The sequence below is a fragment of the Oratosquilla oratoria genome, chromosome 41 (genome assembly GCF_046742065.1).
Source record: "Oratosquilla oratoria isolate Oo_2021 chromosome 41, ASM4674206v1, whole genome shotgun sequence".
NCBI classification, from domain to species: domain Eukaryota; kingdom Metazoa; phylum Arthropoda; class Malacostraca; order Stomatopoda; family Squillidae; genus Oratosquilla; species Oratosquilla oratoria.
In genome coordinates, this window is record NC_134817.1 from 32,116,932 (window position 1) to 32,132,665 (window position 15,734).

The 15,734-nt window shown below is 46.5% G+C and overlaps 1 protein-coding gene across 1 annotated transcript in view; it reads right to left on the reverse strand.

Moving 5' to 3' along the window:
* Nucleotides 1-12,904: 12,904 nt before the first annotated feature.
* The window catches only part of LOC143021144 (patched domain-containing protein 3-like), a 207,489-nt gene continuing 204,659 nt past the window's right edge, over nucleotides 12,905-15,734 (reverse strand). Inside the window, exons 4-5 of the mRNA XM_076178434.1 lie at nucleotides 13,123-13,454; nucleotides 12,905-12,924 (exon numbers count right to left, since the gene is read on the reverse strand). Coding sequence (XP_076034549.1) covers nucleotides 12,905-12,924; nucleotides 13,123-13,454 — 352 coding nt within the window. The remainder of the gene's footprint in view (nucleotides 12,925-13,122; nucleotides 13,455-15,734) is intronic.

The window sequence follows — 15,734 nt, forward strand, 5'->3', positions numbered from 1 at the left end:
GGATAAGAAAACGAATATATTATCAGAAGTCAGAGACAAGAAATCATCTTAAGTAGGTCAACGTGGCGTCGGTGGCGATGAAGCTGTGCTTCGCATCTGCCGAAAGACAAAAGGACACAAGACAAAAAAAAAAAAAAAAGAGGAGGAGGCACAGAGACCTACAGAGAGCTGAACAGAGTAGCTAACGCGCGCGCGCGCACACACACACACATACACGATTTTAAAAATAAACGGGATGTGGAGATACGAAAAAGGGTCACTACGAGCATAACTCTCGTCCCGTAAAATACAACTAGGTAATACACACACACACACATAAGAGCATCCGAGGCGGGGACGAATGAGATAAAAAGAGATAGAGAGACAGATAGACGAAGAGATAAAGAGAGACAGATAAAGAAAAAGAGAGGCAAAGATAAGAAGACAGACGGAGAAAGATAAAAAGAGATAAAAACAGAAAGAGATAGAGATAAAAGGGGAGAGACGGATAAAGAGAAAAAGATAAAAAGAGAGATAAAAACAGGAAAAGAGATAAAGAGATAGAGAGAGAGCTGAGGTAGGCAGTAAGTAAGTAGCTACGTCCCGCAAACCAAACAACAATATTGGCTCTCGGTCGGCTGCGGCTGCGCTGGGGTGGGGAGGGTGGGGGGTGGGGGGGGATGAAGGTCAAAAGGGAAAATGGGGAGAAACTCGTCGTCGTCGTCTTCGTCGTCCCTACAAAGTCGTCGACTATGCCTTGTCTTCCCTCCCAGCATCTCCTCTCCCATCTCATTCTTCACCCCCTCTCCCTCCCATTCTTCTCCCATCCCCTCCCGTTCTCAGCTCCCATCCCATCTGCCCCCGCATATATCTCCATCTTCCCAACTCTCTCCCACTCCATCTGGCTCCATCTCCTCTCCCTCCACCAACTCTCTCGTCTCACACTCTCCCTTTTCTCTCTCCTATTAACAATTCCTCTTCCGACTCTTCGTCTGTCTACATGTCAGTGACTGACTGGCATACGCACATGAGAGTGTGTGTGTGTGAGAGAGTGTATATGTACGTGTGTGTGTGTGTGTGTGTGTGTGCATGTGTGTGTGTGTGTGTGTGTGTGTGTGTGTGTGTGTGTGTGTGTGTGTGTGTGTGTGTGTGTGTGTGTGTGTGTGTGTGTGTGTGTGTGTGTGTGTGTGTGTGTGTGTGTGTGTGTGTGTCAGAGAGATATATCTTAAATTATTGTGGAATTCCCCAGGGAAGTGTCACAGACCCAATTAGCTGATCACTCCCGATGCAGCTGTGGCCCAATTTCGTTGAGAACGCGAAGAGGAGTTCTCAGCCAACTCCCAACTCCGCCCTCCACCTCCACGTCCTCCACAACATCCATGGAACACCGCCTACACTCGGAGAGTCCCGGCCTTTTCTCGTTAAGGCCACACTGAGTGGAAACCTCACTTTTTCCGATACACCAAGGTCTATAGAATGTCTTAAAAGCCACGGCGACTCCTACATTATATATATATAATACATGTGTGTGTACATACACACACACACACACATATATATATATATACGTACACACATATATGTATACAAATAAATGAATAAAGAATAATGAAAAGAACAATAAATAAATAAAATATATAATACTCTTATGCCTATATATAACCGACGATAAACCGTGACATTCTCTACTAATCGTTCTCTCTTCGGGCCGCATTCAAGATGACGTCACTGGTCGCCCCATGGCGTCGTCGTGCAGGTCGTCCGTGTAGGACATGAAGGAGTCTATAACCATCGAGACGACGAAGAAGCGAAATGTGGTCTTGTTCATGGCGTCAAGCAATTTTATATTTTGATAGCGCAATGGTCTAAGTCACTGTTCACTTGTTACGTCTGAGCTGGGTTCGAGTCTTTAGCTTCACCACATATCAGTTTCCGTATGTGCTTCCATCGAGCCCCTCGTCAGTCTCGACCGTGATGATGTGGAATTAAAGTGATGATGTGGAATTAAAGTGAAAACTAATGTGGTTGAAAAGATGAATATATATCTAAACAGAAATGTAGTAGCACATTTGTAAATGACACACAAGAAACCCACAGTCGGAGAAAATAAACTTCGAATAAAGAAGATTCCTATATTTCGGCTATCAACTGTAGCCCTCTTCAGAAAAGTACACAAGACAGAGGACAAAGGGGACTTATAAGCTACAGAAAAGAGAGGGAATGTGGACAGATGATACTACTCTTTGATTCGAAGTTTATTTTCTCCGACTGGGGGTCTCTTGTGTGTCATGTATATAGGTTCGAATCCTCGGGCGTACCACGTTACAATTTCTGCAAGCGCCTATATGACTTAGAATTAAAGTGCATTGTGGTTGATAAATAAATAAATATATATATATATATATATATATATATATATATATATATATATATATATATATATATATATCAGTTCACTCCTTCGCTTCGGTATGCTATTCGCATCTTTATTTTGGCTGTCGCCCGCAGATTTTATTAATAGCTGGCCCCCATCCCCATTCCCTCTGCAGCCAAAGTGTTGAATTTACCTTAAATATTTCTTTGGGTTTTGCGGGTGATTTTATTCAGAGGAGCAAAGGAACTCTAAAGCGGCCCACCCACGATCAATCATATTGCGCAATTTCATTGTCAATACTCTGAATTGACAATTAAATTGACCGTGTATGGGCGATATATGGCCGCTTTAGGTAGCAAAAAATAATAAAAATATAAAAAAAATAAAAAAAATAATGAAATAAAATAGAATATATTGATATATCATACGTGACATGGGAAACAACGCTGACTGAGCAACTACACTCTACACTAATGATGCAGAGCAGAATCGATGAAGTCCTATGCTGTCTCATGTGATTGCACGAGCGGGAAGCGCGTCGCCACCCCCCCCTTCTACACCCTCCCCCCCCCATCCCCGGTTGTTAGCAGAAAACGATGATTCATGGCGACAATCGCTGCAGAGACAATACACTATTCTATGGTAAGTGAAGTCACGAATATATTTGAAGCCAATATCGCACACACACATACACGCACATCCACACGTACACGCACACAATTATGTACACATTCTTCCTTTCTTTCCCTCCCCTCCCCTCCCTTCCCTTCCCTTTCTTTTCCTTCCCTTCCGTCTCCTACTGCTAGTGCTGCTGCCGACGCCATTCATAGGAAATAAGTGTCTTTTTCCGTCTCAAAGTTCCTCCTCCTCCTCCTCCCCTTATTCTTCCTCCTCATCCACGCTTTCCCCTCCTTCTCCTCCCCCTATAACCTACTCCTTCACTCCCTCCCCTCCTCCTTTTCCCCGTTCTTCTCCCATTCCTCATTATTCTCCTCTTCTTCCAACTCTTCCCTTCCTCTTCACTCTCTTCCCTTCCTCCCTATCCCTCTCCTTTCCCACCCCTCTCTCCCCACCCCTTCCCCCTCCATTGACACCGTGGCAACACGGCAGGATAAGGAGGTGGAGGGGGGGAGGAGGAGGAGGAGGAGGAGGAGGAGGAGGAGGAGGACTAGTCAGATGGGGACCAGATCGGAAAACTGACGTCATCTTTACGCCTCGAAGTGGTTCGCTTCGCTTTGCCTAGCGAATTCGCGTCGTCTCGCTCGAGGATAGGCCTGAACACGGAACACTGAACAAGCCTATGCGTAGGCACCTTCAGGGACAACGAGTGTCAGGGGCCAGACTTCTCCCTTCTCTCCCCGCTCCCCTACTCCTTCTCCCAAGTGTGACGTCACTTTACGGTGCTGATGGGCGAAGCACCACAAGGAAAAGAAACGGGATAAATAGTAAAAGGAAGAGGAAGAGGAAGGTGGATAGGAGGAAGAAGAGGAAGCGAATAAGTAGGGTAAAGAGGAGGAGAACAAGGGTTAGGAAGAGGAAGGGGATAGGAGGAAGAGGAAGGGGAAGAGAAAGGAGGGGAAAGAGGAGAGAAAGGAAAAGAAGGGAAAGGAAGAGGAAGGGGATAGGAGGAGAAAGAGAAAGAGGAGGGGGAAGGGGAGGAAGAGGAGGAAGGAGAGGAAGAAAAGAAGGAAGAGGAAGAAGTAGGGGGTAGAAGGAAGAGGAGAGATAGGAGGGGAAGGAGGAGGACGAAGAGAAAGAGAAGGGGGAAGAGGAGGAAGGAGAGGAAGAAAAGAAGGAAGAGGAAGAAGTAGGGGGTAGAAGGAAGAGGAGAGATAGGAGGAGAAGGAGGAGGACGAAGAGAAAGAGAAGGAGAGGAGGAAAAGACAGAAGAATCAGAGGCAATATCAGCACCCGCGGTTCGATGGCGGCGAAGATGCCGGTGGTGCCAACCCCGGGTCTCTTCAAGGACGAAGACATTAAATCAAGAAGTGAATAGAGGAGCCGAGAGCGAGGCCCCACACCTGCAAGCGAGGCGACGACAGTGGAAACTAACTACGGAAGCAAGAAAGCGCCAGCGACAGAGCGAATTCAGCGGCGATTTTTTTTTCTTTTTTGGATTTAGACACACGCTAAGACTATATCCACGCGCTTGAATGTCATAATGTCCCTGCTGGTGCAGAAATTAAACTAAAAAAGTGAAGGACCTCAGATATTTGTATATGCTCGTGTATTTCCGCCTCCCCCCAAAAAAAAATCTATGTGGGGGGGGGGGTGGCACATTCCAAGACTAATTCGAATATTGACAAATAAAACAAAGGGAGAAAGAGAAGAAAAGGAAGAAAAGGAAGACAAGACTGAGGAAAGGATATTGGTGTATATACTCGTACATTGACATACAGACAGACTGGTTGGCCGGCCAACCTCCATTCCCCCCCCAACATGCATACTTGCGTACAATTGCATGTACATAACCACCAATTTCATGCAGTACGGAGGAGAGGGATTGTCATAGTAGTATCATTAAAGACGTATTTCACTCCACGTGGAAGTTCCTTTCACCCTACTGCCCCCCAACACACACACACAGACACACTGACTGAGGAGCATAAGACACAAGGCACCGGGCTAAGACAGGTCCACGGGAGAATGGGAAGATGAGGCTAGGATGGGACGGGGTGGAAGTGAGGAGAGACGATTGGAAATGGGAAGGGAGTTGAATGAAAACGGGGGAAGGAATTATTGGAAATTAGGGTGAGGGAAAGTGAAACGAAGGAAGCGATGGGTAGAAATGGGTGAGGTTCGAACCAGGGGAAGGGCTGGGTGACAATGAGAGAAACTTGGTGGATAATGGGGGAATGGATGGATGGAAATAAGTTATGGACGAGTGGACGAGAGAGAGGCGGGATGGGTGGGGTGTATGTGGAAAGGATGGGGTGATGGGGTGAATAGGAAAATGGAGGGATATGAAGTACACTGACGAGGGGCACAGGAACTGGAGGATGGGATGGGTGTAGGTGTGGGGGCTGGATTATGGGGAAATGGGAGAGGTGGAACAGGTGATGGTGATGATGATGGTGATGATGATGATGATGATGATGATGATCTATTCAACGTCGCGAACCCCCCCTATCAGGAGGCTAGTACGGTGTCCCTTACAGATGACTTATTAGTGTGGAATCAAATGAACCATGTCCTTGGTGCAACTCGCTGGCGGTAGGGTTCGGATTGCCGTTACCTCGACCTCCGCCACAAGTAGTGACGCTCTAAACTGCTCGGCCAGCGAGGTACAGTCAAGAACTAAAGTTCTTCGAGGCTTGCTGGTGTGCAGACTCCATATATGGTAACAACAAAAGATTAAAAAAATTGCCTGTGTTTACTTTCCTTCCCGTGGGAAGACGTAAACCCAAATCCCTTTTAGTTTCGATACTCGCCAACCAAGTGTAGAAAAACCGGTTTCCCCAACTGTATGCGGGTACGGACAGGTTATGGGGAGGTAGGTCCGTGATGGGGAACGGGAACCACTTGAAATATGGGTGAGTTGGTATAGGGAGAATGGGGAAAGGGTCAAATGGGGACGCGAAGAAGATGGGCTTCAGGAGAGGAGGAGAGGAGGAGAGGAGGGGAGGAGTGGCTATGGGGTGGGGGAGTCCTTCGAAGGTGAGGATAAAGAGGAAATGGGGAGAATGGGGAAAGGTGGAAGAAGGGAACGGAAGTGAGGGGAAAGGTGGGAAGGAGAGGGGAAAGGTGGGGAGGACGGAGGAAAGGTGGGGGAGGAGAGAGGAAGGTGGGGAGGAGAGGGGAAAGGTGGGGAGGAGAGGGGAAAGGTGGGGAGGAGAGGGGAAAGGTGGGGAGGAGAGGGAAAGGTGGGGAGAGGATAAGGTGGGGAAGAAAGGGGAAAGGTGGGGAAGAGAGGGGAAAGGTGGGTGAGGAGAGGGGAAAGGTGGGTGGAGAGGGGAAAGGTGGGGGAGGAGAGGGAAGTGAGGGGAAATGAGAGGGGAAAGGAGGGAGAGGTGAGGGGAAAGGTGAGCGAAGACATGGGGGGGGGGAAAGTTGCATACAATTAAAAGAAATCTGGGCTGCGCCGTGAGCCGCGGTCAGTCGATCACCGACAGTTGTCTGCAGCTGCGTCAGGGCTTCCCGGATGTAGCGTGAGAACCAGCTGTCGATGAACTGCAGTCTGTCACGCCGCTGTACTGTGGATAATTCCCAGCTGGGTGGGAAACTCACCGGACGCCCCGTTTTCTTTACAATGAAAGCTGTATCAATGAGAGTGTGACTGCATGTGCGTGCGTGTATGTGTATGTATGTATGTGTGTGTGTGTGTGTGTGTGTGTGTGTAAGTGGTGTGTGTGTGTGTGTGTGTGTGTGTGTGTGTGTGTGTGTGTGTGTGTGTGTGTGTGTGTGTGTGTGTGTGTGTGTGTGTGTGTGTGTGTGTGTGTGTGTGTGTGTGTGCGCGCGCGCGCGTGTGTGTGTGACTGATAGGGCGCAAACATACGTAGTACTTACGTATGAAGCCTTACTACCAGTTTCCATTTCTTAGGTCCGCCTCCGGGGATTTGAACGCAGGTTTCTCAAGTGGGATGGAAGAACGTTCCTCCTGAGCCAGCCGGCACTGCATTCCACCATCTTGCATTGTATTATTGTTATAGCTTTCCCTCGATCAAGGCAATCCGTCACCACAGATGGCCCCAAAAAAACAATGCAGTAGTGACAAGACACACACGCACGCACAAAAAAAAAATACTCGTGGCGCAGTTGGTAGAGTTTCCGGCTGCCACTACCCATAGATCGGTCATATATGAGCTCTGAGCTCTCTTCCGGGAGGGAAATAACTATCGATCACGAGTCCAACACGTGATCCAAGACAATGGTGAATCACACACACACGCACACACACACACACACACACACACGCACGCACACACACACACACACACAAACTTTTGTCAGGTCCTCTTTGCAAATATATCCTGGAAAATTGATTAATCAGGGACAGACATCTCTCGTCGTCTACTAAGGTGTATCGAGAACATAAGAATGAAGGAGACTGCAAGAGACCATAAGGCCTACACTAAGCAGTTCCAGAAGGGCGCTGTTATTAGCAGTGGGGGTTGAACAGGTTGTGCAGGTTGCGATGAAGAGGTGCAGTAAGGATGTGGAGGTTGCGGTGAGGTGGAGGAAGTTGTTCAAATCCAGTGGTTTCTGTGACTGACATGAAGCAAACATAACGTCAACATGTCGTCAACCACATTCCTCTTTCCTCTCTCCGTGGGTTACCTACTTACTTCACTCGTTATGCGCAAGTGCATTTCTAACTGGGCCCCGAGCGATGCGTTGTTTTATCACTGGACAAATGGTTCGAACCCCAGTGGTCTATCTATATCTATATGCCAAGAACTTTTCCCCCTTACATGAGAGGTAGCCAAAGTCAAAGGCACGTACCTATTCCCATACATTCCGCTCCCATCCACCACCCTTTCCCCCCTCATCTTAGCTCCTCGTGGATGACGGGTCATCCCTATATCCCGCCCACTGCCCTGGTTCAGAAGCAATGTAGCAAGACACAGTACATCCACAGGAAGGCCGCTTCACTTAATCACTAGACGAAGACTAAACGATACACAATCAAGGGTTTGAGTCCCAGGGGTAGAGCTGTTTAATCCAAATTCACACAAATTCTAACTCCACTTAACGGTAAAATTAGTATCTTTTCCACATGTCTCTAGATGCCTTTTCCAACTCCCGGGTACCTCCTATATCTTTATCGGGTGACAAGTCTTTCCTGGTTGTTGTTAGCCGATTTGATGTTTCCTGGTTACTCTTTGAAAGGCAGAGGGCAGACACCGGCTAGAACAGCAGTTCTTAAGCTGGGGGTCATGGAGACTCCCAAGGAACCAAAGACAAGAATTAAGGGGAGGGCTTATGGACTGTTGTTACCAATTGTAAATTTCTATGTAATGTAGTCTAGTGATGCAAGTTAACCATGTCACAAAAGTCTATCAATTATATGGTAAACATGATTGTCAACTTTGTGATAAAGCAACGGGTTTCTCATGATCAACCTATTAGTATTATTATTTTTAACTTTCTTGGCGAGGTGGGCCTAAGAGAAAAATGAAGGGGATCCAAAAGAAAATTGAGAATTCAAGAAGAGGTGGGAATGGGGTGAAAAAGGCTGAGGGCCACAAGTCTAGACAGTTTCCGGTGCCGAGCAGAATAAAATGCTAAAAGTCACATTGCCTTATAAGGCACTGGTTCGAGATAGCTTTGGCCTTCCGAGTGACCGTGACATAGTAGATATTTTTTTCCGAAAATGACGACATTGTCAATACTTTTGATATTGATTGCCATGACCTCATCCACGTTTTCGTTATTGCCAAAGACTTCTAGGAATTTTTGTCCAAATTGTTTTGGAGTCGTCCTGGCACGGGAAATTTTGATCAAATGAATCAGATATTGCAATTGATATTTATCATGTATTTTTTGTGTCCCTGAGAGGCGAATCATGGAATGCTATGAAACATGCCTTTGTTCGTCAGTGGACTCAGGATGGCAGATCTGTTTTTATTTGATTTTAAAAGGCCGAAGAAGATATCCGCCTCACCTGGACGAAATATTTCGAAACGTCCAGAAAGATCATCAAATGTCAAGTATCCGAATGCTATAACCACGTCGCTTTCACTCTATTTCGGTCAGATTTGGTTCCAATTGTTCATTTGAGAAAACGTCTCGACATTGTCAAATCTGCCTCGACTTGGATCATTCTTGGGAACTGGGTCACGTGATCGTGTCCTCCAACTCAAACAACTCCATTCAGGTGAAGCTAGGTCACAGTCAACGATTTTTTTTTAGCCATGAAAGACACCAACACTGAAATTATGAGAGAGGACCGTGAAGAGGAAATGATCCACGTCTCACTCCAGCTGCAGCAAATGTACTGAGAAAAAGACTGTTATTGACTCTTTTCTGCTGAGTCATGATAACAACCTTCAATGTACACAGCATACAGCATTCATTACATGGTGTATAGCATACAGCATACAACATTAGTTACATGGTATATAGCATACAGCAGTGATTACATGGTGTAAAGCATACAGCATACAGCAGTGATTACATGGTGTATAGCATACAGCATTGATTACATGGTGTATAGCATACAGCATTGGTTACATGGTATATAGCATACAGCAGTGATTACATGGTGTATAGCATACAGCATTGATTACATGGTGTATAGCATACAGCATTGGTTACATGGTATATAGCATACAGCATACAGTATACATCATACAAGATACATATACGGACACATCCTTCAAAACTATTCGTGATCACGAACGCAAACAGGAACGCACACATGAGAACAAACACAAAAACATGAGCCCATACACGCGTAAGAGACGAGACCCTACGAACGTTGACCCTTTCCTATATACTACGATAAACACACACGCACGCACACGCGGACACGCGCGCACGCGTACACACAAACTAGGCTCACACGAAAACAAACACGAAAAATCGAGAAGACACACAAGGTGGGTAATTATGACACATGGCACGCTTACAAGACACAGAAACCAGACACATACGACACAAAAAGTAAATGAATATAAAACTACAAACAAATAAAAACACACACCTCGTGGCGCTGTGGTTAGAGTTCTCGCTTGCCGCTACAGCGGTCCGGGTTCGACTCCCGCCCAGGGCTGAAATAATTTCAGTATCGCGTTGCTGCGGGATGTTACTCCAACTCTCGTGGGCGAGGAGTTCGGTGTGTGTGTGCGTGTAGGGTCACAGTATTACCCATAGATCGGTCATACAAGCTCTGAGCTATCATCTAGTAGGCTAATAACTGTCGATCACGAGTCCAACACGTGATCCAAGACCATGGTGAATCACACATTCAAAGCACAACTAGCAAACAAGGCATGCACGTTTATCCCATAAGGCACGCGACCGACAGATACACACAATGCACAACATGGCACGCACGCACGAACAATACACGCACGTGGCACGCTTGGCACGCAAGAATGGCACAAATGAAACTTCACGATCGTATATCCTATTTCTGTATATTGCAATTAAGTGGATACAATTACATAAATGCAACACCCGTGCGTCTCAAGGTAACTAGTAATGTAGTGGTTAGAGTTATGGGCTGCAACACAGTAGACCCGAGATCGCGCCACGCCCACGGTGGAAAAGCTTTACAGGACTCTGAGATCTCAACCAGAATGTGTTTCGAGACAACGGGCAACTACATGTGAATTCTGGTACACACACACTCACTCTACTTGTATATGTGTACTGAAACTGTACTAACACGCACACACTCAGACCGTGTCAGACGTGCACATAATGAGCATGTACATATGTGCATTCAAGTTGTACACGCATGCATGTGCACAAGCACACACAGACACGCGCGCAGGCAGACAGACAGACAGACACACACACACACACGCACGTACGCGCAGACAGACAGACAGAGACACGTACGCACGTGCGCAGACACAGACACACAGACACACACACGAAAGCAGACAAGCAAGTATGCCGTGAGTGGAGGCGCGTGGAAGGGAGCCAATCAGAGCAGATCCGTCGTCAGCTGACGTCGAACCCGGACACACAGGGACTTTCCCGCCGCCGCGGCAACAGGAGCTCCGTGGGGAAAGGAAAGGCGTCCGGGGTGGGGCCCGGTGGGGGAGGGGGAGAGGGGAGAGATGAGGGGAGGAGCAAAGGGAAATTGGTGAGAGGAATGGTGAAAGATGGGGGGAGAGGGGGAAGAGGGGGCAAGGGGGGGGGTCGTGGGAGAGGGAAAGTGCGAGGGAAAGGGAGAAGGAAAGGAGGGAAGAGGGGGAGGAGACAAAGGGAGAGGGAAAGGAGGGAAGAGTGGGGGAAGAGAAAGGGAGGGGGAGAAGAGAAAGGGAGAGGGAAAGGAGGGAAGAGGGGGAGAAGAGAAAGGGAGCTGAGAAAAGGAAAGGAAATGGGGAAGGAAGGGGAGGGGAGGGAAGAAGGGGAGCGGAGAAAGGGAATAGAAAGGGGGAGGGGAGGGGAGGTAAGGGAGGGGAAAGGGGGAGAGAGAAGAGAGAAAGCGGGAGGGGAGAAGGGGAGGAGAGAAGATGGGAGAAAGGGAGGGGAGAAGGGGAGAAGAGAAAGAAAGAGGTGAGAAGGGGAAGAAAGTGAGGAGAGAAAGGGGGGAGGAGATAGGAGAAGGTTGGTGGTGATTGTGGCTGAACAAGCGAATGGTCGTAACCCGAAACCGGATCTTAAGTAGCCCCTGACGCTCTCCACTTCACGTAGCGTCGCGTGACTCGCCTTACGCGTCACGTCGCGTCACGTCACGTGACTCGCTTCATTATTTACGAAATATAATCTGTGGCCGGGGCATCATCTGCAGTGTCGTGGTCGCAAGTCGCAAATCTGAGGCGTCGCGCAGGAGCAAAGCGGGATTGGTATTTAAAACGGCGTTGAAGTCTCCTTATAGAAACCCCCATTTATTAATCTACTTTTAAGAGGAGAAAGCGTGCACAGGTGCACAGCAGCACTCACACGTAAGAGAGAGAGAGAGAGAGAGAGAGAGAGAGAGAGAGAGAGAGAGAGAGAGAGAGAGAGAGAGAGAGAGAGAGAGAGAGAGAGAGAGAATGAGAAAGAGAGCAAAAGAGATGGCACAGTGGTAGAGTTCCCGGCCCCCACTACGGCGGTCTGGGTTTGAATCCCGCCCAGGACTGAAATAATTTCAGTATCGCTGCGCTGTGAGTTGTTACTCCAACTCTCGTGGGCGGGGATTTTGGAGTGTGTGTGCGTGTAAGGTCACAGCATTACCCACAGATCGGTCATATATGAGCTCTGAGCTCTCTTTCGGGAGGGAAATAGCTGTCGATCACGAGTCCAACACGTGATTCAAGACTATGGCGAATCACACACACACACACACACACTCTGAACCACCCAACACCTTTGTGTTTGCTTCTCGCCACCTCATGTGACCACAGTGTTGACACTCACTGGAATGAATCCTCCAGTTTTTTGTCCAGCACAGCTTGGTTGCCTATTGCCCCTCCCAAGGTCTTCGCCCGCCGCATCCTTCTCAAACACCTATTCCCCGCTCCAACACCCAAGCACCCTCCACACCCAACTCCCCCCTCCAACACTACCCCCTCCAACACCCAGCTCCCCCTCCAAAACCCAACCCCAAAACCTTAATATCCCTCCTTACTATCACGAACTCTGTTGTCGTTTATTCTTTTTTTATTTAATACACTATTGGCAAAAAAAAAAAAAGTCTATAATAGTACCAGCAGAATCGATAGATATCTATGTTCAATTATTAGTTTGAGTACAGAGCGCCTGAAGATCAGTGTGCGTGCATGTGTGTGTCTGTGCACGCATGTGTGTGCATGAGCGTATATACGATTTATATAACACCAGTCAAAGCGTTCTAGGCTTAGCAACATATAGAATGTACTATTTCAGGCTATATTGTACATATCCTAAAAGAGCTAGCCCCCAGAATTTGGTTTTCTTACTGAAGTATGTATTCTAGGACAAGAAATTCTGATCTGCAATATGAGCTTGTACAGAGATAAAAATATATATACATATAGATAGATAGATAGAGAGAGAGAGAGAGAGAGAGAGAGAAAGTGAGAGAGAGAGAGAGAGAGAGAGAGAGAGAGAGAGAGAGAGAGAGAGAGAGAGAGAGAGAGAGAGAGAGAGAGAGAGAGAGAGAGAGAGAGAGAACACCCTCAAGTACTCACCCAGCATAAGGAAAGGCGCCGCCATGTTGATGCCGATGAACTCGATGTCGAGGTAGATCAGGAACCCGAAGGCAGCGGCGACGGCGAGGACGGCGGAGATGACGCCCATAAGGCCGATATAGGGCTTACTCCGCACCCAGTCCGCCATCATGACCGTCACCACACTGAATATGAGCATAATGGCGACGGTGACGCCGAAGAACGGGATCACCGAGTTCGTGTTGTTCTCGAGCTCAGTTTCCAACGTCCTCGAAGTGAAACGGGAGACGAACAGCCGATTGAACTTGGTGTTGGCCACGCGGTCCAAAACCGCCTCTTCCCACTCAGCGGCCCTGGCGAGAGAAACAGTGCATTAGAAAAAACAAACAAATGATATCACGAGAGCGAAGGGACGGCAACGGTTAGTCAGTGACTGACCGTTAAGTCAACGGTCCGGTGCGAGGGAATTCAAACGTTCAAATTCAAACTTTTGAATTCAAACCCCCGACTACTCGGTCACTGGAGCCGGGCTTCGTCCATCTCGGTGGTTTTGTCGAACAAATAACGTCATCGGATGCTAAGAGCTCTTGTCAAGCTGCAAGAGGAGCCACTGAAGCTAAGAGTTGTTATCAAGCGGCGCAGATACGCATAAATGAACCGGGAAATCGACACTGGTAGTTTTGGCAACTCGGTCAGAAGTAAAAAGATAATAATAAAATAGAAAATAAATAAAGAATAAATGAAATAGACAGATCAACAAAACTGATAAACAAATGCATAATAATAAACAAAAAAGTAAATGAATAAATAATAGATATAATAAGAAGTGAATAATAAACAGGTCCTCTTCCTATTTATAAGGGAGGTAGCCAAATAATTAGATAAAAATTAAACAAAATCATAAATAACATCACATTTACTGTAAATGAAATTAAAATAAACTGCAGCAGAGAAAAATGAAAAAAATTACAGGAAATAAATGTTAAGAAAATGAAGATATCAATATACGAACAAGAAAAAAATTAGTAAAAAAAAACAAAGCCAGAAAAAAATAACTAGCTGAAGTTGAAATTATTTATAAAAGTAAAACTACAAATCACACTAAGCTTAAAAATATGGTCGAAAGGGAAGCTAATTGGTACTCTCCTAGAACTAGTTTAGTGAAATCTGAACTTATTTCCAAACGAGTTTAAAACGGCAGAAACTAAGCCTCAACTAAGCCAGTTACGCAAGCCGTAGAGTTGAAGAACGATCAAGTTGGGAGATATTCGTAAGTAAAAGACAATCTAGTTACAGTCTAAGAGAAGACAATCTAGTTACAGTCTAAGATTCGAAAGATGCTATTCCGAAAAAAGAGAAGAATAGGAAGAGGAAGGAGAAAGAGGAAAGAGAAAAAGAGGAAGGAGAAAAAGAGGAAGAAACAAAGAGGAAAAATGGAAAGAAAAATAGGAAGATGAAAGAGGAAGAGGAAAAAAAGAATAAAGAATGAAGAGGAAAAAGAGGAAGAGGAGAGGAAGAGAAAAGGAAGAGGAAAAGAGGAAAAAGAGGAAGAGGGAAAGGAAGAGGAAAAGAGGAAGAGGGAAGAGGAAAAATAGGAAGAAGAAAAACAGGAAGAAGAAGATGAAAGAAAAACAGGAAGAACAGGAAGAAGAAATAATAACCTCTCCACTTGTATCGATATATTGTGACAATTTACGAAGACGCTTTTCGACATATCAGGCTACGTTTCGAAACGCCGAATCCCAACAAATAACGAGTACTTGCATGCTTACATTAAACGAAGAAAAAAGTACTAATCACAGCAAATAACTGATATTAAACTTTCCCCATCACAAGACCTGTGTCACTGTGTTCGCCATTTTCCCGACTATTGCGGGTTCGTTACATTGGCAACAGACATCGGTTATGACATCTTCACGTGCCCAAAGTGACGTGTCTGTGACATTGATTCAGCGTCTAAAGTTTCGTTACATAACAAGGACCTGATTCGCCTTGGATTTGGGTGATCTTGTGGGGAACGCTGTGTTGAGAGAGTGACCTAAAATGATCTATCAGCCTAGACTAACCAAAAAGAGTATGTATGTGTGCACCTCATAGTGCACACATACATACACACACACACACATACACAGACATATACACGCACGTACACATAGATACATGGCGCACGTACACCTACGTACATACACGCACGCGTACACATACACACGCACTCCACACACTCACCCACACACGCACACTTATACACACTGGCACATTTACACACACACACACAATCAGCTGTTTCTTATGGAAGAGGTCGGACAAGTTGAAGTGGAGACGACCTGTCTGATATTTTTCCTCGGCAGACGTTCTTATTAAAATAAAACCTGTGTTGCCACAACAATATCTGCATTCTTAGTTACGTAATTTAAGCCATTTGATGAATCAAAATTCCTTCACACGATTAGTTTTACACCCGCAGAGGCTATGCTGTGGAGGAGGAGGAGGAGGAGGAAGAGGAGGAGGAGGAGGAGGAGGAGGAGGAGGAGGAGGAGGAGGAGGAGGAGGAGGAGGAGGAGGAGGCGGAGGTGAAAGAAGAGAAGAAAAAACAGGAAGAAGGAGGAGAAGAAGCGAGGAAGAAGAGGAAGGAG